At 49.2% G+C, this 26,400-nt stretch overlaps 1 protein-coding gene and 1 long non-coding RNA gene across 10 annotated transcripts; one reads left to right on the top strand and one right to left on the bottom strand.

Moving 5' to 3' along the window:
• Nucleotides 1-64: 64 nt before the first annotated feature.
• Nucleotides 65-13,256, bottom strand: rev1 (REV1 DNA directed polymerase). 3 transcript variants are annotated; one of them, XM_035522957.2, is made up of 22 exons: nucleotides 13,015-13,256; nucleotides 9,267-9,332; nucleotides 8,407-8,539; nucleotides 8,072-8,240; nucleotides 7,733-7,969; nucleotides 6,977-7,662; nucleotides 6,701-6,808; nucleotides 6,474-6,590; nucleotides 6,105-6,225; nucleotides 5,896-6,024; nucleotides 5,651-5,805; nucleotides 5,370-5,489; nucleotides 5,012-5,232; nucleotides 3,695-3,867; nucleotides 3,360-3,580; nucleotides 3,075-3,265; nucleotides 2,764-2,985; nucleotides 2,533-2,632; nucleotides 2,246-2,439; nucleotides 1,959-2,118; nucleotides 1,606-1,708; nucleotides 65-1,476 (listed from the first exon to the last, which is right to left on the bottom strand). In XM_035522957.2, the coding sequence occupies exons 2-22, from the start codon at nucleotides 9,321-9,323 to the stop codon at nucleotides 1,365-1,367; spliced, it is 3,729 nt and encodes a 1,242-aa protein (XP_035378850.1). In that variant the 5' UTR covers nucleotides 9,324-9,332; nucleotides 13,015-13,256; the 3' UTR covers nucleotides 65-1,364. The 3 variants fall into 3 exon arrangements, with proteins under 3 accessions (XP_035378850.1, XP_035378851.1, XP_026887241.2); XM_035522958.2 differs by lacking the exon at nucleotides 9,267-9,332; XM_027031440.3 differs by lacking the exon at nucleotides 13,015-13,256 and having other exon boundaries at nucleotides 6,977-7,659.
• On the top strand, nucleotides 12,687-26,178 carry LOC145659234 (uncharacterized). Of its 7 annotated transcripts, none has more exons than XR_014125213.1 (6): nucleotides 13,336-13,472; nucleotides 15,663-15,944; nucleotides 16,639-16,742; nucleotides 16,835-16,917; nucleotides 22,396-22,489; nucleotides 23,986-26,178. It is a non-coding gene; the product is annotated as an uncharacterized LOC145659234 (long non-coding RNA). The 7 variants fall into 7 exon arrangements; XR_014125214.1 differs by having other exon boundaries at nucleotides 22,396-24,046; nucleotides 24,348-26,178; XR_014125210.1 differs by lacking the exon at nucleotides 13,336-13,472 and adding an exon at nucleotides 12,687-12,795 and having other exon boundaries at nucleotides 22,396-26,178.
• Nucleotides 26,179-26,400: the final 222 nt, after the last annotated feature.

Here is a 26,400-nt window from a genome sequence, read left to right as displayed (position 1 = left end):
TCCATTCTTCTTATAAACGCTTTTTTGGGACCCTTCTTCAAAAAGTGGCGAAACAGAGCAAGCATAAATTCTGAACAAGAGCAGTTTATTAGCAAGTTTAAAAAACATATAAAGGGTGTCACAGCTTCAGGTCTTCAGGCACAGGTCATTCATTTCAGACAGACTTTGCTGACCAAATATATTTCCAGGCCTTCCCTTATACATCGTTATAGCAGGATAAAAGAATATAACAGGTGTATCATGAGTATCTTAATAAAAGCCATCAAATTCTCATCATTTTTTTGTGAAAATACATTCTTTTTATACAACCAAATCGGTTTTGATTCTTAATTGGTCTGGAGTCTGGTAGCATCTACCATAATTCCAGGTTCGTCGACAAGTATGGTTATTGAACAGATACATGGTAATGGTCTGCAAATTTGAAGAGTACTTTGGCTAAAAAGTTTGCTTACAATTATATTAATATTCTTTCTCACAAGCTCTCCCTCACAAATAGAGCACATAGGAGAAAAAAAAAATCTTGTAAACATTTTGCACGCGCACGCACACACAAATCTTTAGAAACATTGCCATCTACATAGAGGATAACTCTACATGCTGTACTTACAAAATGTGGCACTTGAGAGTTGTATATAAAACACTAGGCTTCCAGGTTTACCATAAAAGCCTCAGAATTGACCCATAGATGATAAATTCTGACTCACTCCCTATTTGCTACCATGTTCCCCCATATTGTGGGATGATGTGTCACTCCTAGTACAGAGAAACATACAGTGTGATGTCAGTGTGACAGCTCTTAAAATGACCCACACAATGTCTACATTTAATCCAGGCTCTCAAACCGCTTAAAACCTTAGTTATCCTGGGAAAAGAAATTAAGGAGCCAGGAGAGAAATGCGAGGAAACAGGAAGCGGGCCGGTCTTCTGATCGTGGGGGCTGTGCTCCAGATGTAAGGACTAAATATTTGAGATGGTTACACTTGACCAGGATGTTGACGTTATGATTGTTCTGTTTACACTTTAATTTCTGAGGAATTTTGTTTCAAATGCTGCCCAGAACTTTTAAAAATCTGACTGCTATTTGGCTGTAGATGCCCTAATAAAAAAGGTCTGGTTCTGATGTTGAAATTGTACCTTTTTTAAAAGTAAGTGAATGGATTTGGACTGACTGACTAGACCTCACAGTTGCTGACGTCCTGTGCGTCCTTGGAGGAAGGCTCGGCCCATGAAAGCGTCACGCTCCAGTGCGACAGGCAGACAGAATGAAAACGAGCACTCCTGAATTCTCTGTGCGCTTTTCGTGGTGAGAGGACAGGGTCCAGGTGTCACAGTGACGGAGGCAGGAATACGCCGCACAAATGCTTCTACGTGATTTTTAAGGTGCTGCCGTAGGCCTGATGCACCACCACCTGGATGTTGTCCAGGATAAAGTCAAAGGCCATGCTCCACACGGACTCCACTGATCTCTGCATCAACCTACAGCAACACGACCAGACAAAATCGACCATAAGTGCGTTGTAAAATGATAAACCTTTGCATGTATATGTCGAAAAAAAGAATTTTAGGCAAAGACCTATGAGAAAGCAGAAAACAAGAAAGATCTACCTCTTCATGTATTTAATCACCAGATCAAGTTTCTCAAGGTCTTTTTCTTCAACTAGCTCTGTGCAATACTTCACCACCTGCAGAATGTCTTCTTCCATGGGTTCTAGAGGGACAAACCACCACCAAGTTAAGAGCAGCCTCACCCCTTGTGCTGCTTAAGTCATCCCAGTCTTTTAATAAAAAACAAAACAAAACAAAACCCTCTTTTAAACTCTCCATTCCTAATCCCTGAGAGCCACAACACTGCACCACACTGCGTTCTTCCTGCCGCGACACAAGCGTCGACTCAACAAGTGTCCGTTACAGGACCGGCCGGAGGCAGCGGCGCGCTAAAGCACGAGCCCCTGCGCTACCTGAGATGGTGGTGACCCACTCGTGGAGAAGGGCTCGGATGTCACCGAGCTCACACGCTCCTGCTAGGGCTGGCACAGGACGAGGGGTGAACTTGGCCAGCGCCTCCGCCTCCGCCGCTCGGTGGTTCAGGGAGGACGAGGACGTCGGGCCGCTTTCAATCTGCAAACACGATTCAGAATAAAGAACACGAAAGTGGAAAGTGCAGATTCGAGTTACATAAAGTTCATCTAAAAACGGCAACCAACCCCCCCCCCCCACCCCCGCAGACATACGTGGAGAAAACTACCTTGAAGCCAGGAGGCATGTCTGTGCCTTTGAGTGGCAATGGATTAGGTTTAGACGAGCTGGGTTTCGCAGGGCTGTTCCTTTTTAAGGGACTGGCGCCTTTCTTGGTAGGGCTAGCGTTCCTCCTCTTGTGGCGGCGATATGTCCTTCCCGACGCTGGCTGCCTGAGCAGGAGCAGCGGGTTCCTCTGCTCGGCTACCGAAACAGAAGGGGGACGGACAGTGAGTGCGAGACTCCCAGCACTCGCAGGACGCGGTGAGCTCGTTCTCCGCTTCCTGTTTCGCTTACCGGTGGCGCGCTGAGCCTGAGCGGTTTCCCTGCACCTGTAAGCAGAGCGGAGCTCCTCCTGCAGCTCTCTAGGCAATGCCGCGAACACTTCTGGGTCGACCTGGGCGGTCAGAAGATCAAAACTCAAAAAAAAAAAGTACTGCTTCTGCTTGCAAAACTGTACATGCTATGCATGTATTTTTATTTTCATCATGATTTCGCTGTGCTTGTGGGGAATTAGTTTCAGCATACCTGGGAGAAGTCAGGAAGCTCCAGAACAATGCCTGTGCTGGCGGTTTGCCCAGGCTGCTCGGGGAGGTGGAGGAGGCCACTCGAAGCCACTGGGGGGGTGCTGCTGAACGTCGGGAGGGGCAGGTGACGCGACGTACTCGGTTTCTCCTCTCTGTGGCCCCATGACAGCTTCACCTGCTCCCTCAGCTCTGCAGGCAAAGCGTCCAGCACAGAGCGGTCCACCTGGAGAGAATTGGTCAGTCAAGGTGAGCTCGTTCTCCAGAGCCCCTGCTGTGGACCTGCTCGCTTGCTCTGTCGCCATGTCTTCTAACCTGAGAGGGTGAGGGGACCTCTATGCTGAAGTTGAGGCGTGTGGAGGAGTGGCTGGGGGCGTGGCCTGGGGAGCGGCTGGGAGGAGGAGGCGGCCCTTTACTCGTCCCGGGCTTTGAATTTGAAAAGGAAGAGAGTGGAGTTGCAGAAGAAGAAATGCCCTCGCGATGGGACGATACCCTGGGAAGTTCATCTGGGAAAGAGACAAAAATTGATGGGGCCTGTTTTTGCTGGAAAACATTTGAACACAGACACGCACCTCGCTCCTGCGCACACAGCAACCACACCTTCCCTACGATGTTCCTTGCCATGGGTGGGGCGTCGCGCCGCGAGCAGGTCTCTGATGGAGCGCGAGCCGGGCTCGCGCGCAGACGCGGACTCCAGCAGCTGCACTTGGAGCCCCACCCCCCTCATGTCGGCCACGGCCAGCGTCATGGTGCGGAAGAGCTTAACGACCTCTGCTGCTATCAGCTGCCCGCTGTCTGTGGGCTGAGCCAACAACACAGACCTGCAGAGGTCACACCAGAACACGTGGTCACACTACAACGCAGCATACACGGTCACGCTCACACAAAACAGTTCCGCTTCCTGGCACGCGGGGAGTTTGTGCGTTAAAGGTCACCTGGCGAGACTGTCACAGATGCCATGCCCTCCATATTTCGCAGGTTCCACCGGGGCACCGGGCTTTCGCATCATCACTTTCAGCGTAACCCGGCGACCTCTAAGCCCCGCCCCCTGCAGTCTTTTCTCCACCTCCAGGGACAGGTTAGTCAGGAAGGTCTCTGCCTCCTCAACCTAGAGCAGACAGGTGAGGCAGAAGGTTCACATCCGTTCTGGACCACCTGAAGGAAGCGTTTACACGCTGTGAAACACACAAAGACAAGTGAGAGACATGAAACATTCTCATGGAGTTTTCACACTAGGCTTGTGTCCAGGCTCAAGTGGTCTCGCCGAGTCATGGTTGGATGTGTCAACACATCAAACATTCTGCCCAACGAGAGAATTGCAGCCCGTGGCATTTAGCCAACCCAGCAACCAGTGCGCCGCCTGTAGGGCACTGCATAAAGTCAAGTAACCAATCAGAGACCAGCCTGCGACCCAGACCTGGCTTTAAAGCCCAGTTGATCAGCCAATCAACGTCCAGAAATACAACCAATGGCATTCACGGATCAAACAAGGACCACGAACAAACAGATATTCCGAAAAAAAAAAAACAACAACAAAAAAAACCCACCTCACAGGTGAAACACAGTATGACACTCACTCTGAAGATGTCACCTCATATGGTGACGTTTGCAGCTGAAATGCCAAGTTCGCAGAACATTACCACATCGAACTACCGATATTTACCTTGTTTTATACATCAAACATATCCAGACCCCCCCCCTTAAACAAGCCTCTTCCTCTGGAGGTGATCCTAGTACGGTGCACCGCTGGTCCATAACACGGTCAGCTGAATTTGTGTATTGTGAAAAGGCACAATCCTGAATCTTACCACCATCCCCAACTCGATAAAATGGCAGCAGGTGGGATTGTGCGTCTGCAGCAAAATTCCACTTAACGTTTTGGTATTTCACGTCCGTTCTGGGTTTTTTTTTTTTTTGTTTGTTTTTTTGTCCTTTGCCAGTTTGCAATATGAAAACAGCAACATTAAACGTGGCCATAACTGAATGTTACACACACACGGGGTCTGAGATCTAAAGGAACTCTGAATTGAACAACAAGGGCTCCGAGGTCTCATCAGCGCTGAAGACGACCATAAAGGGAACACAATCCTCATTAAATTCACGTCACATCGCGAAACGTAAAAGAAATGAGGTCAGCTGCAGCTGACAAAAACAAGCAAAAAAAATAAAAAAAATAAATAAATCAAACACTCTGTGAAAACAGCCCAAATGAGGAAGGGCGATTACAAAGGGAAGGCCCGACTGTGACGAACCTCCGCGAAGCGAATGTTGTAGTTCATCTCAGCAGACACGGACTTCCTGTCCTTCTCGCTGCGCACAGGCCGCTCATCCAGACCTCTGCAGAAGCGGAAGAGCATCTGTCCTGTGCGCGGGCCGAACTCCTTCTGCAGACGCAGCATGGCGACCTGCTGCAAGTCTCCGCATGTGCTCACGCCCAGAGAGGCCAGCTTACTGCTCATAGACCGCCCCACACCTGCACGCACACACACGCACACACACACACCCACACCCACCCACCCACCCACACACACACACACACACACAAGATCTCTAAATACCCAACAAACGCTACGGAGCTGGTTTGGTAGTGTTAAACTGCTCGGAGCCTACCTGGCAGACTGGTGACTGGCTGGTCCCTGATGAAGTCATCCACTTCCTCTGGTCTGAGGAAATACTGGCCGTTGGGTTTGGCCTTGCGGGTGGCCATCTTCGCCAGTAGAACGTTGGAGCCTGATGAGAGAGACGTGGGGCAAGACGTGAGGGACTCGAGACGCCATTCCGCAGAGAGAGAGAGCCGATGACAACGACAATTCTCTCCGCACCAAACGGTGTACCGAAGCAAAACAGATGCGGCATTTTAACATTCCGTAGCAAAAGCAGGCGAGTCTAACCCATGCCAACGGACGCCGGACAGCCGGTCCTCTCTTTCACTTCGGCACGGATGGCGCTGGCCAGGTCGTCGGGGGAGACCCCGAGCTCCTCCAAGAGGGCAGTAGCATCTAGCAGCGCCTCGTCACAACTCAGCGCCTCTATGCGGTACGTGTAACTGCAAAGCCGGGGGGGGGGGGGGGAGACAGGTTACGCTACGCCACCCGCCACCGTTACGGACAGGTCTGAGGTCAGCACGAGCCGCTACCTGGCCAGCGTCTGGTACATGGAGAACGCCACCTCTTTGTAGGCGTGGAAGTCGTAAGGCACCGGCTGCAGCTCAGGGCACAGTTGCTTCGCCCGGCCGAAGAACATGCCGTTCCTCACCCCGGCCTGCCTGCAAACAACAACGCGCACGTCACCTCCGTGGGGCTCCGGCGCTCTGCTCCGACACACCCTGGGTGGGGCCAAGAGTACCTGGCTTCGTAGCTGCAGGAGGCAATCTCAGCCATGGAGACCGTGACCTGGTCCTGCGGTAACCAGTTGTCCTCCTCTGTCTCTGGAGAAAGACTTGTCTCGAGGTCCTCACCGCCCCTCGCTGAGAGACAGAGGGCAGCGTGGTCATGTACAGTACACACATCAGAAGGCTTGAACGCACAGTGCAGAGCCGGGATTAAAAGACACATCATCGCCACTGGGGGGGATAAATCTTGCTCACACCATGCATATAATGTGGTAGGTAGGTGTGAGCAGTGTTCTCCCCCAAGTTGAAAAGAAACCAAAGTCTAATGCTGTACCGAGCGGCGCAGTCACGTGAACCGCAGCTGCACCGAACGGTGTGGTCACCTGCTCTGTGCTGGTTCTGTTTCATCTGGTAGTACTGGAACTCCAGCTGGGGGTCGGTGCCGGGTCGCTGAGCAACAAGCCCACGGCCACGGCTGCTCGTCACGGCGACTGGCTTCCCTGGAGTGGAAATGATACGAACGGTTGGAACGCAGGACCAATCACAGGCTGAGATTTTCCACCATACACACAGCAGCGCTAGGGTGATGGACAACTGATGGACAGGTCACCTTTCAGTTCAGGTCGATGTCTAATCCCTACTGAAACGAAGAAGCAGTCCATGTCCACGTGCAAAATGCAGGGCTTGCGTGTGTGAGGAGGACATAAAGACGAGGGACCTGTGAGAAGACCAAAATCATCACGAAACACTCAGTACACATCTGCTGACCACAGGAGTACAGCACAGCGTCACGGTCACGCACAACAAAGCGAAGTTAAACCATATTAGAATCGGTTAAATAAATAAGCTCATAATTGCAGAGTTGACAGTTATTGTGACCCCTGACCTGCACAGTGATTGGCTCTCATCTTCTTCAGCCTCTCTTTCCCGGAAAACACACCGCCCCCCGCTGCCCGCTGATGGCTCTGCAGCGTGCTCACATACTCCGAGAACTCGTTCCTCCAGGTGGCGATATGATGGAGCCGTGAGCGAGAGAAGAACTCCGAAATCGCGCCAGCCTCGGGGCCCTGGGCCGACATCCGGCCCGCTGGCTTGCCGGACTCTTTTACAGTGGAGCTACATGTGCTGCGGTGACTCCCGTTTAGCCTCAGGCGGCTGATCGGCGCCAGGGGCTCCTCTGCACTGGCCACACCTTCCGGTTTGGCTGTTGTGTTTGCTGAAGGGGTCTTGAGAGGGAGGGAGGGGTTTTCTTCGTGGAGAGTGACAGCTCGAGGGCTGGGCGGCTCGGGGACCCTGGCCGGGCGTGCGGGAGGGCTGCAAGACACCTCCGTCTCCCCGGCTTCCGACTGGGGACATCTGGACTCCACCCTTCGGAGCCCACGTTCCGAGCACGGGACGCGGTCCGGAGGCGTCAAGGCGCCGTTCGGAGGACGAGCATGACCGTTGGTCTGCAGGAAGTCCTTCGATCCTCTCGGGGTAAGGATTGGCGAGTCGTCACCAGCGTCCCCTTCACGGACGCCGTTGATGCTGTGGCCTTCGTGCTCGGAGGAACCCACGCAGCAGCCGTTCCTGCTGAAGAGAGAGGTAGGTCAGGAAGGAACCGTCGGAAGGATGCACGCGGGTCTGACCAAACCGGACTCACACTCTGGCGTTCTGCGTGCCGTGGCCTTTCTCGGTGTGGATGGAAGAACTTCCCCTAGAAATGAAGACAGCCGGGTGAGACAGGGGTTGGGTGCTGGCCAGAGGAGGCGGGGCCACCTCGGGGTGGCGTGTGGCTACCACTGGGCCTCTGGCAGTTCGTGTGGCGGTGAAGTTCAGGCTCTTCTGTTTCGTGTAAAGCTGATACTCCAAGTACGAGAGCTGCCGTCCGGCCTTGATGCTGAACAGGAAACAGGTTGTGAACACACTGCTGTAGACACAGGGGCTCGGGTACCTCAGTGGGAGCCGTGTCTGATCAAAGACCCCAACTCCCCCCACCGACCTGTCAGTGATCCACTCCGGTCGAACTACTTTCTCGTCTTTAAGCTCCTGGATTTTGCAGTTGGGCAGGTTGGTGGCGATGACGTGTGTTGTCATGGAGCGAGAGTAATACAGGTGGAACTGTCCGCCGTGTAACATCATCAGTCTGCGCAGTTCATCTGCACTGGGTTCTACACACACACGCACACACACACGCGCACGCGCACACGCACACGCACACGCACACACGCACACACACACACACGCGTGCTTTGAGCTAAAACAGCTCCCGCAGTTTGTTTCAAAAAGGAAATCTAATTAAATAACGAAGCCAGTTTCCACAGCGTTCCCTCTGACCTGTGTATCCGTTCACATAGATGGCCACTCCGTGGAAGATGCTGGAGAAAGTTCCGTGCTTCTCCCTCTCTCGTGGAGCTTCCTTCTGAAATTGCTGCTCCAGCTTGGAGACCTTAGCAGCCATGTACCCTCCCTGTGTACACACACCGTCGCTCAGACAAACAATAACCAACAGCCACGCCGGCATGCGCAGCCACACGGGGGAGGATGGGAATTTCAGCACAGGATGGGAATATTAGCCCAGGACGGGAATTCCAGAGCAAAATGGGAATATTAGCCCAGAACAGGAATTCCATAACAAAACTGGAATATTAGCACAGGTCGGGGCTCCTGCAGTGAGCTGGTTAAGTGTCGGGGCAGCTCTGTCTGCGTGAGGGGGTGTGATACAGCCGACGTCTGATTACAAGTCTGATTACGACCTAGCTGCGCTGCGAGACTGGATGCGCGAGCCTGCTGGCACGGCGATCCTGTCTCCGTGGCAACGGACTGAACGCCGGGAATCGAGCCTCAACCAATAAAACAGACAAAGGAGGGAAAAGCCCAGTACGGTGCAGCCAGTGCTCCGATGCCACGCCAAAATTCCCATGGACCTAATTAGGGCGGACACTGTTTCACAGATACAGTACACATAAAGGCAATTTAATTGGAGTTTCATTATAATATCCTTACACAAAAATGATTATGACTATTTAATATAGGACAATATTATAGGGAACTGTTCAGATACTGGAAAATTCTGATCAATTCCATTTGTACAGTGAAAAATACATGCTTCCAGTGGGCAGAATCTGCCACACCCACACACACACCCACACACACACCCACACACTCTGGTAAGCTGTGAAGTGGTGTGTTCTCACCCTTCCTCCCCAACCATCATCTTCACTGGCCTTCTTCCTCCAGCCATCTCCACTCATACTGAGAACCTGACAGAGACAAGAGACAGTGAGACAAGACAGTGAGACAAGAGACAAGAGACAGTGAGACAAGACTGAGACAAGACAGTGAGACAAGAGACAGTGAGACAGTGAGACTGTGTGTTAGGCTCCAGCAGTAATGCTCACACACACGGCTCTGAGACAGTTAGACAAGGCTCTAGCAGTAATGCTCACCGTTAGGAGACACACACACACGGCTCTGAGACAGTTAGACAAGGCTCTAGCAGTAATGCTCACCGTTAGGAGACACACACACACACACGGCTCTGAGACAGTTAGACAAGGCTCTAGCAGTAATGCTCACCGTTAGGAGACACACACACACACACACACACACACACACGGCTCTGAGACAGTTAGACAAGGCTCTAGCAGTAATGCTCACCGTTAGGACACACACACACACACACACACACACACACACACACACACGGCTCTGAGACAGTTAGACAAGGCTCTAGCAGTAATGCTCACCGTTAGGAGACACACACACACACACACACACACGGCTCTGGGACAGGTGCTGGCTGATCCAGAATGGAGCCCTCTGGAATTCATTTTCGGTTTATGAACAGCCGTTTATTTCAGCAGCAGCAGCAGACGTTAGTCCTTCTCCGAGCACAACCACTACGAGACGCGTCCAGTTACACCTTCCCCTACCTAACAGCGCCGCAAGCCGAGAGACTCTCTGCATACCTCCTTACTGAGCAGGATTACCAGTTTCTTAACCACGGTTCAGACACACACCCACAACTAGAACAGAGACACAGAGTTGTCTGTAGTTTTGGTTGCTTTGCGCCGTTATGGTTCGGCTACAACAATCAAACCTTCAGCAATTTCCACACACCCCTACTATGCATGTCCTACTATGCACATGGGATTAAGGCTGTGTGTGGCAGGGATGTACAGAGTCTCTTTCTCCTCACTAGTCTTTCATTGTTGTCTGTGTGCTCTGGACTGGTCCATCTGTAAGTGCGGGTGGGGGGGGGAGGTAACACAGCTCATTAACACACACTGGTGCCAAATGAGGACTGCCAGAGGGGAAATCCCCCTTTTTCCCGCACGCCACTAGTCAACCTGCTCTGCTATGCTGCAAGCATCCTCACTGCCTCACGTCACACAAACACACACACACACACAGTCTCTTTCTCTCCACAGGGAATTGTATCGACCAAATCTTGATGCTTCTGTCTGATGCTCGCTCACTTGCTCACACTCGCTCACTCTCTCATTCCCGCACATACACACAGTGCAGGAAACCGTTCTCTCACTAGTCTCACTTACACCACCATGGTGCCTCCCCCCGACAAGGCACACTGCTCCACCCTGTTCCCTCTCCATCTTTCTCTCCCTTGACACACACACACACACACACACACACACACACACACACACACACACACTGTGCTTCGGCAGGCAGGTGCACGCTAAGGCACAGAGGACTGAAGACTCACCTGTACACCTCCAGGAGAGAGGAACCAGCCTGGGCCTGACAGCAGTAACACACGCACACACGCGCGCACACACACATGCGCTCAAATCTCTTTTCTGTGCCTAGTGACCAAAGGTGGAAACTAAAAGATTAAAAAACATGTGCAGAAGAAAGATCGAGGGAGAGGATGGAGACGACTGTGGTGGGGATCAGGAGAACGGCACGGACCCCTGTGCAGCTCCTCCACACACACACACACGCACGCACACCTGCCACAGCCCAGCACGGTGCATCTCCTCCACACACACACACACACACACACACACACACACACACACACACACACACACACACACACGGACCTGCATGGTGCGGTTCAGTGCAGTGCTCCCCCGACACCCACACACACACCCGCCACAGCCCAGCACGGTGCATCTCCTCCACACACTCACACACCCACCACGGTCCAGGATGGTGCAGCTCCTCCACACACACACTCGCCACGGTCCAGGATGGTGCAGCTCCTCCACACACACACTCTCACACACCCGCCACGGCCCAGCTGTGCACAGTTGCTCTTTACACACTCAACTCTTCCATTCATAGGTCCCCTCCTACAGATGGTACTGAATAATAAAGCAAAATCCTGATACAAAGAACCCAGCACCCATATCACATGGCAGACTAACCCAGGGTTGCATACAGAACACAAGACAACAGTAAAGAAATACTTTGTGCCTAAATGTGCATTAAATCGACTAGGTGATGTTGTTAAGAGCAGACGCACTTCAGGTTTCACACCGCAGTGTAAAGAGCTTCCTTGCCGTGCAGTTTTCAGCCAAATCTTGAACCAGTGTCAAACCGCCCGGGTCCTACAGGGCCACGTCAAAACTGCTCCTGGTGCCAGGTGATTTAGCAAACGTCACCCCACATTGCAGCAGCCAGAGCGTCTGTAGTCTCGCGCACACTGGCTGCGTGTTCTGATGCAGCAGACATGAAAAACTCCCTGGTGAAACCAGAAATCAACGCAAGCGGATGCCACTAATTGGATCGGCGCCAATCAGGAAAGGGTTACTGCCTTGCGAAACTGAAGGACTCCAACAAATCCACCTGACAAGTTTTTTGGGGTTTTCCAAAAAAACAGAGAGAAACTGTTATTCATTTTCCCAATAAGTGACCAGGGTCCAGTTTCCCAAAAGCATCACAGAGTTAAAACCAGAGAGTGTGTTTAGTGTAATAAACACTCTAGCGAGATGATCTTTGTTTTACGATGCTTTTGGGAAACAAGGCCGCGGTCAATTTACCCAGCTTGTTAAAGTCGTTGCTGGGTACAAACTGGGTGTAGGGAAACTATTACAGGTTTACAAGACATAGAAATACACGCTTAGCTTTATACCTCCCGAGCTCTACAGACACAAGCAAATAACAGAAATGGGTTTAAAGAAGGTCTGAAGCTTCAGGAACACTCCTCCTTCATGTCTTGTTATGCCTTCCCACCAAAATTAGTTTACACTGCTTGTGGTGTAATGCCCACCTTAGTTAAGAGACAGAGAAATGTGTGTGTAGGGTGCAGGCACATTAAAGGATGCACAAGTCCAATATCGCAAATTAGAGTCCAGACTGGCGTGTCCTTTCCGCCAACTATAAATGCCACACGCTGAGGGTGTCACAGGGTTCATAAGTGTAGCCAGCCACACACACACACACACACACACACACCTCAGTTCCCTTCGATAAACAAGCTGTCACCTAGGCCCCATACATTAAGCTTCGTTTCCTTTCCGAGCCAAAATATTTTCTGTTCATTGTTTTCACGCCTGCCGCGAGGGCACGTGAAGTACTTACGTGCGAGACTCGTGCAAAGCTCTCGAGACTACCGCGCGCGTCAGCAAACTCACGTCGGACAACGACTCGTTGAAGCGGACGTCCAGCGGGGAGAGAGACCGAGTCCGGGGAAGTTGAGGACGGCATCCGACCTTGGTCTAATCCCGCACGCAGCCAGTACGGGGGACGACGGGGGTACGCGTGCCACACGGGTCAGGCGCGTGGTAGGACGTGCATAACAACAAACTCTAGCGGAGCATAGCAGTAAACACGACTAACGGGGATGCAACACCAGCACAATTCGATTGATCACAGAATAGCAGCACTGAGTTAAAGCGAGAGCGTTCTTAACGGAGTTGGAACGCGGGGCTGGCAGTTTTCTGGCAACCACGGAAAACGGAAATGAGCGCTCACCGCGTCTCCGCCTGCAGAGCGGCGCAAAGCCGCGCGCCGTCGAAGGTCAGGTGCGTCGCGCGCCTAAAAGCTTTCACGCGTATCTCAAACGACACTCGCGGGACTGTCGTGCAAACCGCGTCTTTCGACATCCACAGCATGCCCTCGCGGCTCCAGAACGACCCGTTTCGCCGTGCCGTCCTCGCTCTCCATTGCTCGCCGCCCGTTCGCCGTCGCCTCCTCCCGTTGTTTTCCGCCCGGACCCTCCTCCGCGCCAGGTCAACTCTCACCGCCTTCCGCTGTTCTCACAGCGCCATCTGGCGGCTCACACCACACATTACACTTTGTCGCAGTGTCGAATATGCATGCAAACATCATTCAGTTTCTAGGGACGGCTTGGCCATATTGCACAGTACTTAACAATGAGCAGCACCGTGGGAGATGCAGTCCTCGCTAGAGAAATGAATTTTTAGTGACAAGTAAGTTTGATTGACACCGTCAAAATGAATATCTAATTAATATCATAATATCCTATGCTGTATGCAAATACAATTATATAGCTATCGTCTGTCTAGCTGCCGAGCTAATATTAAAGATGTTATAGACTGCGACCTAATTAATATAGCTGTTAATATAGCTGTCTTGTAAAAAAAATTTTAATGAGTTTCTTAAAACACTATTTGAAAGATCATGCAGCGAAAAGTTCATGCAAGTCATAGTCATGAAAACATTTTGTTTGGGTGCTATATCTGGGACATTAAATATTTACTCAAATACTCATTTAAATCTATTTGTTTGTTGTTGTCGTCGTTTGTATCATGACATTAATAATGACTTTAATAATCATGACTTTAATAAAAGTAACCTGTCCACCAATAAAACCGTCCGAGCCTGCCTACAGCTTCCACAACCACACAACTGATGTAACTGATGCTGTGGGAAGAAATGCAACAGTGCCTATCAACGTCGACAACCAACAGTTTAGTCCAAATGATGTGGAATTTATCAAGACCCATAAAACACTCCCTTTATCCCCCCTATTCAGTAAACCCTTGTGGTTTCAGGGCACAGGGCGTAAGTGCTATTTTTTATTTATTTATTTGTGTTTTATTTGTCTGGGTTGCACCCTGGAGTGACTGACGGCAAAAGCTCATACTGGTACACAAGGAGTTGAGAATGCACTGTGCTGCCCTCTAGTGTTGCCACCATAAATGAGCACAGCTAAATGTTTCGTCTAACTGATGTCTACCTGTCTAACTGGGATAGATTGTTTTTACTTCTGCCGGTTAAAGAAAAAAAAAAAGTCAGATAACTGTGGCGTACTTGATGGATTACATTGGTAAAGTATAATAACCAGTGACAAAGATGATAATAAAGACTCCGGTCTCTTATTGGCCTTAAATCATGAGTATGAATAGAATGTCTTTTAATAGTTTAATTGTCTTTACTACTTTAAGGGAACGTCATACCAAAATACTGCACTTTCAGTTAGAAGTGGTCTGAAATAACCTAAATTACATCAACGTATTTGAGTGATATTTGCCACTAAACAAATGGATTTCCTGGTCGTGACTTGCAAAAGCACTTAGCAGTTTCTGTAAATCGCTTGTCGATGTTGGAGTCTGAGCTGTATAAACGGTTATTTTATGATACGAGTGCTGGAGTCTGAGCTGTATAAACGGTTATTTTATGATACGTGTGCTGGAGTCTGACCTGTTTTAAATGGTTATTTTGTGATACGTGTGCTGGAGTCTGACATGTTTTAAACGGTTATTTTATGATACGTGTGCTGGAGTCTGAGCTGTATAAACGATTATTTTAAGATACGTGTGCTGGAGTCTGAGCTGTATAAACGGTTATTTTATGATACGTGTGCTGGAGTCTGAGCTGTATAAATGGTTATTTTATGATACCAGTGCTGGAGTCTGAGCTGTATAAGCTGTATACATTTTATGATGTATCGCCACCTATTGGCCAAAGTTAGTAATGGTATTGAATAATGGTATTGAACACCACTACTTACCCGGGTGTCCGATTTGGTGAACTTGGTCAAGGGGTCTGTATTGATACTCCATGAGAGAGATCAAATAAACATTCAATTACATGTAAAACAATACCACTTAGTGCTTGAGAGCCTAAAAACAATAACAAAGTATAATACAATATATAAATGTAATGTATTTTGTACGACTACTGTCCAGTAGATGGCATTATTGTTCTGTAAACCGATCACTTTTCCGGTCACTGATTAACAGATGCAGAAGATTAACACAGACAGCCTAATATAGATCTAAATACACCATTTAAAGAATTTAGATTATATCAAGTGGGTAGTAGGATATTACAAGGCCATTTCTAGATTATGTGCAATAAAATTTATATCATGCACTACAGCCTATTTAGCGACTGTCTTTCTATTATCATATTTATGTTTGTTTGTTTGTTTTAGGTCAATTAAGTTTAAGTTTGTAATTTTGATATTTAATTTAGCCTAAGCAAATATGTAAAGCTTATAATAAGCTTATAATAAGTTATACTACATAATCATGGTGCTTCATTGTATAACCTATTGTGCTAGCAATGTTTTTCAGTTTTCAGGTGTTCACTAAATCTGATTAACTTAATAGCCAGCATAAATGAAAACAATTGTAAATGTGGTTCGGTCACAGGGAGCCAAGAGCCAGAAAGGACCATTAATGGAGCAGAAAAGCCGTGAGGAGATGGTGAGGAACCACCAACTGGCAGCCCTAAATGGGATTCCACCCAAGCTGAAGAAAGTGAGACAACCGGAGTAGGTAAACAGAGCGAAGCCCCTGCTGGAGTGCCAAGAACTCAAACCCCTTCCTGTTGTGATTGTGTTCGGCTGGAGAGCTGCAGCTACGGCAGGATGGAGAGGAACTGGGTTTGGCTGCACTGAGCTGAACGCTGTTGACTCACAACATGTGTTTCTGGTAAGACGTCAAGTTTATGACAACAGTAATCCTGGCAGGTTTGCCCAGGTAAACAGGGGATAAGTTTTGATCTGTGTTGCTGTGTTGTGACTATTGTAGCTCTCTCTCTCTCTCTCTCTCTCTCTCTCTCTCTCTCTCTCTCTCTCTCTCTCTCTCTCTCTCTCTCTCTCTCTCCCTCCCTGCTCCCAGATGGGTATGCTCAACCTCCACACATCTAGACACATTGGGTTTCCTTCTTTTAACAATACTTGGCAACTTGAATTCTTTTGATCAGAATGAATTATCAGAAAAAATCCACAGGTCATACAATTCCAGACACCGTTGCATTATTATTTACCATTGGACAAATTAACATAATTAATAGCTGCATGAATGTGACATATTTGTCTGTAAAACTATCAGATAATAATGATCTTGGTGTTGAACTTGTTAAATGGATTGTGGGTAGGTTCTGGTATCCAGTTCTGATCTGAACTTGATTCTGGAGTGTGCGTGGGTTTCAGTATTCCACTGTGAAAGCCTTTGTTGGAATTGTTTTGTTAAATTCCATGTTTATTTGTTTTTATTATTAATTACTTCATTTTTGGTGTCATTTCTCACTCATTATTTGCTTATAGGCAGAAGCCCTATGGATCGGGTAACAGCATTCAATCAAGGTTCTGTGTACATCCTTATTAAACATGTTTCTCACCAGAGCACAGTCAAGTGCACTCTCCTTGAAGAATCAGACCGGAACAACCAACTAAACGCCTTGGGGTTGGGGGTGATGTCAGCAGGCCTTGAATCTGCATTTAGCAGGTTATGCATAGCTAGCAGAGCGCTTTTAAACTCGGAGTTGCATTGGTGATCACTACCTGTGTGGCTCAGATTTCATTCTCTCCTATTAATAGGTGAGAGAGCTATGGGTGAATGGAGACCTTCACCATCATTAACCTCCAGCTTGATTGAGCAAATTGCCCAGAAATTCCATCAGGTGAGTCTGTGTCCCATTCATGCCATGTTGTAAAATACAATGGCATCTGTGTTTCTCCAGGTGAACACATATTGACTACATGAACCCTGACACGAAATCGAATTCAAGAAACGCACAGACACATTCACCAGCTCAAAAATAGGTGCACAATGCACATAATCACACACAGTGGCATACATTCACTCACACACGCGCGCGAGCGCGCACGCTCTCACACACACACTCACACATGCCTGATTGTTGATTCCTGTGCATGGGGTAAAATTTGAAGGCGGGGGGCGGGTGTGTTTAGTGATATGAAGACAACCACGGAGCCAAAGATGTGAGAGAGAACAAACCAAAGCACGACAAATAAATAAATAAATAAATAAACGGAAAAGAGAGTAAGTGGAAGAAAGAAGGGAGAGGTATAGACAGACAGAGCGCGTGAGAAGGGGCTCCATGCCAAGGATTGCCCTCTTGTCGCTCTCTCAGCGTCTAATGGAGGTGATTGATTTTCCCGCCTGCTCTTATCGAAGAGAGCAGGCGGCGTCAATAAGGACGTGGTATCAGGGGCCCGAGGGCCGGGGACCGGGGGCGCGAGAGACGTGACGCGTCTGTCCTAAATCCGAGGTGTCGTCCGCCGCTGCGAGGAATCCTCACGCGCGTCTGAACGTCATCGCCGCGGCGGAGCGTTTCAGTACCGCGTCGGGGACCGAGTGGCGAGGGGGGGATATCTCCGAGAGTACTGCCATGAACTGGAGTGCGTTTCATTCATTTCTGTGTAATAATAATCCATGATTGGTGTGGTCTCCGTTCTCCGCATGAGAGGTGGTGAGAAAAGCGGAAATTACCATGTTTCAGAAATGTGACCGAGCACAGAAAAGGAACGCTGTAATTGAATACTTTCACCAGACAGATTTCCCATTTTCCAATTTCCTGCCGAGCATGCGGGTAATTTTGCCATTTCATCTGTGATTCTGTTATTCCAGAGAGCCACGGATCCCGAGACTTGCGAGATAATTGGATAGTACAGGTGCAAGGATACATTTACATGTGGAATTTCTGCTTATCGGTAGCAGTTGTGCCGCCTTGGCGTGCAGTTTCAGAGGCACCGCGAAACAAACATGTGTGCTGTAAATCATATAATCATATAAGTAAGGAGAATTCAGTTTGAACTCCAAATAAGATGTTTTACAAAGATCCTACACATGACAGAGGGTTTAGCAGATAAACACTGCGATATATGACCATACTCTACACACAAACACTCACAAACACACAAGGAGACAGAGAGAGAGTATTCAAGCAGTACTCAGATCAGTATGATTAATAATACATCACCAGAAAAGGCAGCACTGTCATGAAAATCTATGATAAGTATGCTGAGAGGGTACTCAAAGGTCCTCAAACTATTTCTTAAGATATTATGTTTACATGCCCTTGAGCTTGCGCGCCCTGCTGTAGCCTTTAGCACACGAATATTCGGCGAATTTCAGCTCGTCTTACAGGACACAATGTTTTCCGAGATCACTCTCACGGGAGGCGTTGCAACTTACACGCTAATGGAAGACACACGGGAAAGTTTCCAAACATCCCCGCCATCAGTGGGTACTGAATGAGAACATGTCTAATAACAGTGGTACGTATGAACAAGCCCGTTTCTTGGCCTGGCCATAACCCGTGTTCAGCACCGAAGAATAAACATCGGCGAAACAAACTATATTCCGCGGATAAATTGTAAACGCTGCGTTTCTCAACCTTGTGCGTCTCTTTTTATTGTCTTGCTTTGATTACTCTAGCCTTTGTCCGGGACGAAGGCCGTTTCTCCTGGCCTGGGCCTGCAAACAAAAGAGCGCACGCCGAATCCCGTCTGCGCTTTCGCCCAAAACAAAAGACGGCAGACTCTCCACTTCGGCTGCTCAAGGTCTGATCAAGGCACTCGACAGAGTAAAACGCTTCTTTTCCCGTTAGTCTGAAAGATGCGCACGCACGCACCACGTTTTCTTTCTCTTCCTTCTTTCACTCTCACTGTCTCTTTCAAGTATATAATAGACCGACAACCATTGATCCGCTAAACCTTGGACAGGCTATTCTGACGCCACTCATGGGTGGTGAGGTTCAAGTCTTTGGTCTGACGGGGCTCTTCAGCAAATGAAAATCCCGTAGCGCTGTTTTCAGCATAAACCTCGTCACACAGTAATTCTACAGAAACGCATCCCACTCGCTTTAAAGCGGTTGAAGTCTGTACTTAAAAGTAGCAGTGAAACACGGCAAATAAATCTCCAACCCCGCTTCCCAAAGACTTAAAACCATGCTTGTACTGTATTAACAATGAACAAGGACAAGCACCCAAATTTAGGTTGCAACAAACTCTATCCCCAGTGTCTGTGAATGCAGTCAGTAAGAGAATATCTCACACACTGTATTATATTACACTTGATTTGGCCACAGGTATGTGGACGTCTGCTTTATCACACCTATATAAATTTGTTGGGCGTCACGTTCCGATCTAGAATCCAAATCCAGTCCCAAACTACAGGCATTCCTAATATCTGTTCCATCACTGCAGCTGTAACAGGCTTCACGCTTCAATCTTCTCATGAGTTTTTGGGACGCGTCTCCGGCCCATTCAGTCAAAGGGGCATCTGTGAGGTCAGGCACCGACATCAGAATGTAAGGCCTGGCTTGCAATCAACATTCCACAGCAAAGGTGTTATGGGGGGTTGAGGTCAGGGCTCTGTGCACGCCAAACTACACATCAGACCATGTCTTTGTGGACTTCGCTTTGTGCACACAGGCACAGAAACGCTGGAACAGGAAAGGGCTTTAACCAAACTGTTGCAAAGTTAGAAGGATACAATTTTATGGGGGTTTTTTTTCTTTCCAATTCTGTAGCATTAGCATTACACTTCATTGCAACTAAGGGGTCCAAACCCTAAAAAACAGGTCCAGATCATTGTCCCTACTCCACCAAACTCCTGGCCTCTGCCAAACTCAGATTCGTTCAGCCGACACTTGGCACTTGGGGCATCTGTCTGTTCCATGAAGCTCCCGAGGACCAGATCTTGAGCTGATGTTTGGAATGCTGTAGTGAGTGGTGTGACAGCATGTGTGGTCTACACGTTACGCCCCCACTCCGCGAGGTTTTGTGGTCTACCTGTTACGCCCCAGTCGTCAGTCAGCCAAAGAACCAATCACCTGTTTGTTAGTAATCACTCGTCTCACCAACTTCTCCTCGAGTCCCACAGGTGTCCATTTCCAGAGCTTCACCGTCGAGATTCCCCAGCAACTCTGCTGCTTTTGTTCATCTCTGTTTTAGCTGCTGGCGGCTCTACCAGGTGCCCTTTGTTCTGTTTTTAGACTTTGCGTTAAAAACCGTTCACTGTTACATACACTTGCGCTTCGCTCTGTCTGCGCTCGGAGAAGGGAGCGTAGCGTGCGAGTCGTCCTTGGCGGTGGCTGTCATCCTCCGGGGTGCCGTAATCGGACGGCAGCAGCAAATGCCACCCGACCAGCCGCTGGAAACGCCGGGATGGACAGACCGGTTAACCGCGTGTATGCTCTCTCTGCGCGAACCTCTACCTCTGCCGCTATTTCACCTCTGTCTTACCGCATCGCCTCAACGACCACGCCGCCACTCCCTATCCCGGGGAAGTGGAATGTCGTCGGGGTTTTTTTAGTACAGCGTGAAAAGTGTTTTGCCCATCAGCTCCTCATGCTGGATCATGTCAAGCTGGCATTTATCAGCTGGTTCTCAGGGAGAGCCGAGGCCTGGGGTATGGCGCTGCTGACCACAGACTTGCCGCTGAGACGTGACCACAAGACATGAAAGCAGTCTTAAACCATTCGAGTCAGGGTGACTGGATGCACCTGTGCCTCTACTGCAGCAGTGCTGACCACGAGCTCCTGATATGCCCTCTTGCTCCAGAGAACAAAACCCCACTTATAAGGTTGTCTGCGTCCCTTCTTTTCACTTTTTCTCTCATCTGTTTTTATGCACAAGAGACGCTCTCCCTCTCTCTCTCTCTCTCTCTCTCTCTCTCTCACACACCCCTATTGGACTCTGCAGCGATGGGGAAACTGGTGGACCTGGGACTGGCACCCAAGCTCACCACTGACATGCTGCCATTGCTGTGTCCTCTGGCTGTCCGAGCACTGGATAGTGACCCTGTGAGCAAAGACACTATCACACACCCACCACTCCTTATCCTCCTACAGACTAGTGGCCTCCATGCAGAACACGCCTCCTGCCTCGCCACACGCTCCCCGGCTCGCCTGCTCATTTGAGGGCTCCCCTGGCCTGAGACCCAGAACGTCAGATGGTCCCCCTTCTGTCAGGCCCCTTGTCTCGCCATGTAAATAGAAATATTTAGTCCTGTCAAAGCCACCCAGCTTCCTCTGCACGGCTGTACTGATTGTGCCATTCGGCTCCTTAATGACGCCTCTCCTCCTCATTGTAAGCTGTACTCCCTCTCAGAGGAGGAGGAACAGGTGATGGACCAGTACATCCAGTAGGCCCTGACCCCAGGGTACATACGCCCCTCCACCTCGCCTGACACCAGGCTGCAGAGGCCTAAACACCCTTCTAGTGAAGCCCCCGCATGCTCCCTCTCTGGATCGGCTGTGCTACTGCAGCTCAGAGGGGCACGTGGTACTGCAGTGTTGGAACCATGCAGCGACTGCAGTCTGATTAGGATCAGAGAAGGTGATGAGTGGAAAATCGGTTTCGCTGCCTCATCTGGCCACCATGCATATCTGGTTCTCCCATAAAGCCTTGCCACCGTGCCAAGCGATTGTTAACAGGGTCCTCAGGGGAACTTGACCAGATCCAGGTCTTTTACCTCGATGACATCTTGACCTGCTCACCATCCCTGGACCTGTGCGCCAGGATCTCTGCACTCTCTTGCCAAACACTTTATACCGCAGGGTTCAGTTCTATCTGCTTAAGGTTCGTTATTCTGCATAAGGTTTGTTACGAACCTCGGACATGCCACGAGCTGATGTGTTTTCTGGGTTTAGCTGACCGTTTCTGGAGGTTCATCTGGGATTTTCGTTCCAAGGCCCAGATGGGCACAGTGCCCACTGCATACCTGCTCTCCTGTCTATGCCCATATCGTGGATGTTTGGCGGGTGTGACGGTGCTCCCCTGCCTGAAACCTCCGTCAGGCCTCCGTCAGACCACACCTCACTCGGGTGGTGTGTGTGGCGCCTCATGCGGTTTCTTTATAAGCCGTTTCTGTTCCTACAACCGATTATTGGACATTGATGCTAAGTTGGTTTTCTTTAGCTCTTGTTATTGTGTGTTTAAATTCGGTTTAATTTTCTACGTCGCTACGTTTTCTAATTCTTCAGCTCACGAGTCTCACGTTTGCTTGCGTGACAAAGACGTTCGGATGAGACACACAGACAACTTTGCCGGTTAGGATGTTAGGATCCACCGACGTGTTCTTTTGTTTGTTTCTTAGTTTGTCTAAATCCCTGTCTGAACATTTGCAGATCTCATATTGTGAGCGGGAGTCCAGGCTTGTAACCATCTCTCTGCCCAAAAGCTCCAGACAGCCAACTGCTGAAACACCTGGAGACCAGCCAGGTGAAATTCTCGCCTCTCCAGACTTGCTAAAGGGTGCGGGTGTACACACACACACACACACACACACACACACATACACGCACACACACACACACACATACAATTACATGGGCCCACACACACATACACGCACACAAAACCCACCCACCCAGCCATACTCACACACGCACACACACACACACACACACACTTACATGTGCCCACACACATACACGTACCCACACACATACACGTACCCTCAACACCCCCCAACACACACACACACACACACACACACACACACACACACACAAACACACAAAGGCCATCTTTGTTCACCCTGCTGTGCTCTGTGTCTTTTGAGATGGGCTGAATCTGCTCGTTAAAGTCTGTGACATCCATTGGGGGGGATCGCCCCCCTGCTGCTCCGGGTTTACAGCCATTTTTTTTAGGGGGGGGGGGGTTGCCCATCTCAGAAAAGAGGCACCCAGCTGCCTCATAAGAAAGGAGGATGGACAGAGAATTTCTCTGAGAGTGGCATGACTTTCTGAAAATGAGAGCTTTATTAAGAACTGAGTCTGGAGTGGAGTTCCCTCGTGTGAGCTGACAGGAGACCCAGCATCCTGGTTCCAGAGCGGCATGTCCGGTGCCGGGGACGGAGACGTTCGGCCTGTCGGGCACGGAGCCTGAGAACCCCACCGTGGCTCCGCTCCCGTGCCGCTGTGTCCAATCAATACATCAATCAATACATCAATCAATACATCAATCAATACATCAATCACTCAGTCAAAGCATTAACGGAGGCAGGAATGGAGGCGGGGCGAGTGTTAATGTAGTGCCTCGTTAGGTGTCTGGCCAGATTGTTATCATTATCGATGAGGAAGGCTGTTGACTTGTGCTGATTACATTACCTGCTAATCAACTGCTAATGAGAAACACTAAGATTGCTTCTCCCATTGATCTCGGTTTGCCCTCTGAAAAGCCAATGAACCTCTATAAAGAACCCAAGCCAGGTTTCCGTGTTAAACTTCTTTCCCTGTCTGACCTGCCGTGATCCAAAAGTGACATTCCTTTTGTAACGGAATCTGAGAAGTGTGCACGGCTTTGGGGCACTAAGGGACAGCAAGCCAGAGCCGTGGCGGGAGTAGAACGTAGGCGGCGTGAAGCGACGCGGACAGGCGCCGTGTAATCGATGTCCGGCGTCTTTCTCTGTGTGAGTCAAACACCACCATCAAAGCACCACGCTTCTCCCCCGGGGCGGAAAAGCAGACGCGGCACACGGAGCGTCCCGACAGACCGCGAGGAGCCCCGGTTTCGCCGAGAAGAGGCGGGTTCAGACAAGGAAAAGGGATGCGGTCAGGGAGGAGTGCGCTCACTGCCCTCGGGAGGGGGGGGGGTAGGGTGGAGAGACAGGGGTGCAGCGGATGTCTCCGGGGGCAGCGTGCTCCTGGACGACCACACCTTACTCGTTTCCTTGCCTCTGTCCTTTTCTACGGTCACCGGATCTGGGATGAAAGTTTGCAGCTCGAGCAGGAAGAAAGGGAACCGTTCCAGAGAAGGCAGGACGGACAGCTGCAGGTTAGGAGGAGGCCGAGGCTCGGTTACAAACAGCACGCACTCACAGACTCCGGGAGAACCAGGGAGAAGAACACACACGCACACACAAGGGCTTTCAATCAACAAAGACCTTTTGCTTGCTTCTCACACAAACAGAAGGCCCTGCTTATAGTATTAAATTGTTTCATATCAGCTGAAATAACCCAGCAGAAATATGCCTTTTTTCTCTAGATTATTCTTATTATTGTTGTTGTTGTTGTTATTATTGTTATTATTATTATTACATAGCATCATCACACCTCTCGCCTTGCAAACTTTGCAGCCTGTAAACCATTGTTTCCCCCGCCTGCTGATTCTGGTGACATGCAAGCGTTTCTAAAGGTGTCGTCTCCGCTGTGATCACACGATCTCGGTGGTGCTGCTCGGATCCCTTCAGACGGAGGAGAGTCCGCACAACTGTCGGTAAGGGAAGCGGTGATGAGACATCTGGGCCCGTGCAGACGTCAGTCCACGGAGCTGCAGTTCTTCCCAGCACGTCTTGCGTTGTAGTCTTGTACAAAAATGTGTGTTTGTGCGTGTGTACCGTGTCAGAGGCGTCCGGTGTGCATGCAGGTGGACGTACGTTAAAGAGAGTAGCATCTCGGTTTTCCAGATGGTTCTACAAGAGGCAGATTATCTGCTCCATCGCGGCAGGCTGAACCTGAGACTGTTGAAGTTGTGTGTCAGGGGCTGTAAGTACTGTGGACGTAGCCACCATCCTGCTCCCAGCCTTGCGGTCTGTAAGTGATCCCTGCCCTGGCCTGTCCCAGCTGTGAGCTCCACTTTCCAACTCCCCTCCACACAGGCAGACATGGGATAGCCCCCCCGCCAAAGTACCCAGCTCCTCTACTGCAGAGTAGGCTTACTGACTAACAGACAGTTGCCCCTTGCCCCTGGAACACTCGGACAGCCGAGTCCAGGGCCGTAAATGTCTGCGCGCATACTAGCATATGTGTACGTTTAATTGAAGGCGTGTGCGTGGGCCTGAGGAGGGAAAAATGTGAAAACTCACTCACTGATTGCCTGCTAGAGTCAGACAATAGTCGAGGAGTCGAGCTGGTTGATGGATGTGTGTGTGTGCGTGTGTGTGATTTTGAGGAATTCATTTCAATGCCCTTATAAATGAGTAAGTACCATGGCTCCTTCCCTAGCTTGCAGTCTTGGATGCCTTATCGGTTTCCCTGGAGTTCACTAATTACACTGCGTCTACAGTTACAACAGACATGTTTGATATGAGTTTATCTGAGCTGTCTGTCTCGCAATTAAGGTCAGCATTCAGCACTCTGTCAGTAGCACCCTCGCAAAGCCCCTGTAAACAGCGAGGGGATCAAAACCAACCCAGATCATATTAGAACTCTGGGGCTCAGTTTCCGCCCCAACCCACCACGCCATGACAACATACAATAGCCCCGATCAGCCCTTTCATGAATGATTCTTCACCTCGTGCGACCTCTTTTAATGCCCCCATAATATCTGAGCACCTGAACTTGATCAGGGTTGAGGAAATGACATGAACAGTAGAAGTGCTTCTCAATGACCTTTGGGCTGAACTGTTTCTCAGAGCTTGCCTGTGTTATAGAGCTCTCAAAGTTATTATTTTAAAAAATGCTAAAGACTTAAATCAGGTTAGCACACGCTAATAAGGTGAAAGGATAAGGCTTTTTATCCCTTAATGTTGCCCGGCAACCATTCTGCCTTTTATAGCTTTGTGGCAGTCCCTTAATACTTACAAATAATATCCACTGACACACACATTAACTTAGAATTAAGGTATATTTTCCATGGCTTTAGAATTAAGGTATATTTTCCATGTCATTAGAATTAAGGTATATTTTCCAAGTGTTTACTTGTTTCTAGTATTCAGGTATATTTTTGTAGCCCAGTCTTACTACCAACAGGAAAAACTACATTTATTAGAACATGTACAATGCCTCATTATTTATCTAATAGAGTACAGAAATGTAACAGAGTGTTAAATTACTGCATTGCTTTAATTTTAATGTAGTGTATCATATATGTTTAGTGAATTTGTTATTTGTTATTGAGTCAAAGTTTGAGTTTAACACCATCATGCATGATTTTCATGGAATTTTAATTGTATGTAATGTAATTAAATTGGCAATTGACCATATGTAATCATGATTAAAATCTAATTATCTGACAGGTCTAATTAGAGTGTTTTTTGAAATGGCCGTACACAGAGAGGGGTGTGTTATAAGGCTCTGTTAGATTAAGTGACATTATTTCTTCCACTGAATGAAGTGCACAACTTCAGTTCTTCAGTTCAGAAGGCGTTGGTCTGTGCGTGAATATAGTCATCAGGATCTTGGCGATGG

Source organism: Electrophorus electricus, chromosome 9 (genome assembly GCF_041902795.1).
Source record: "Electrophorus electricus isolate QZ-2024a chromosome 9, ASM4190279v1, whole genome shotgun sequence".
NCBI classification, from domain to species: Eukaryota; Metazoa; Chordata; class Actinopteri; order Gymnotiformes; family Gymnotidae; genus Electrophorus; species Electrophorus electricus.
This window is presented reverse-complemented; position numbering and strand designations above follow the sequence as displayed.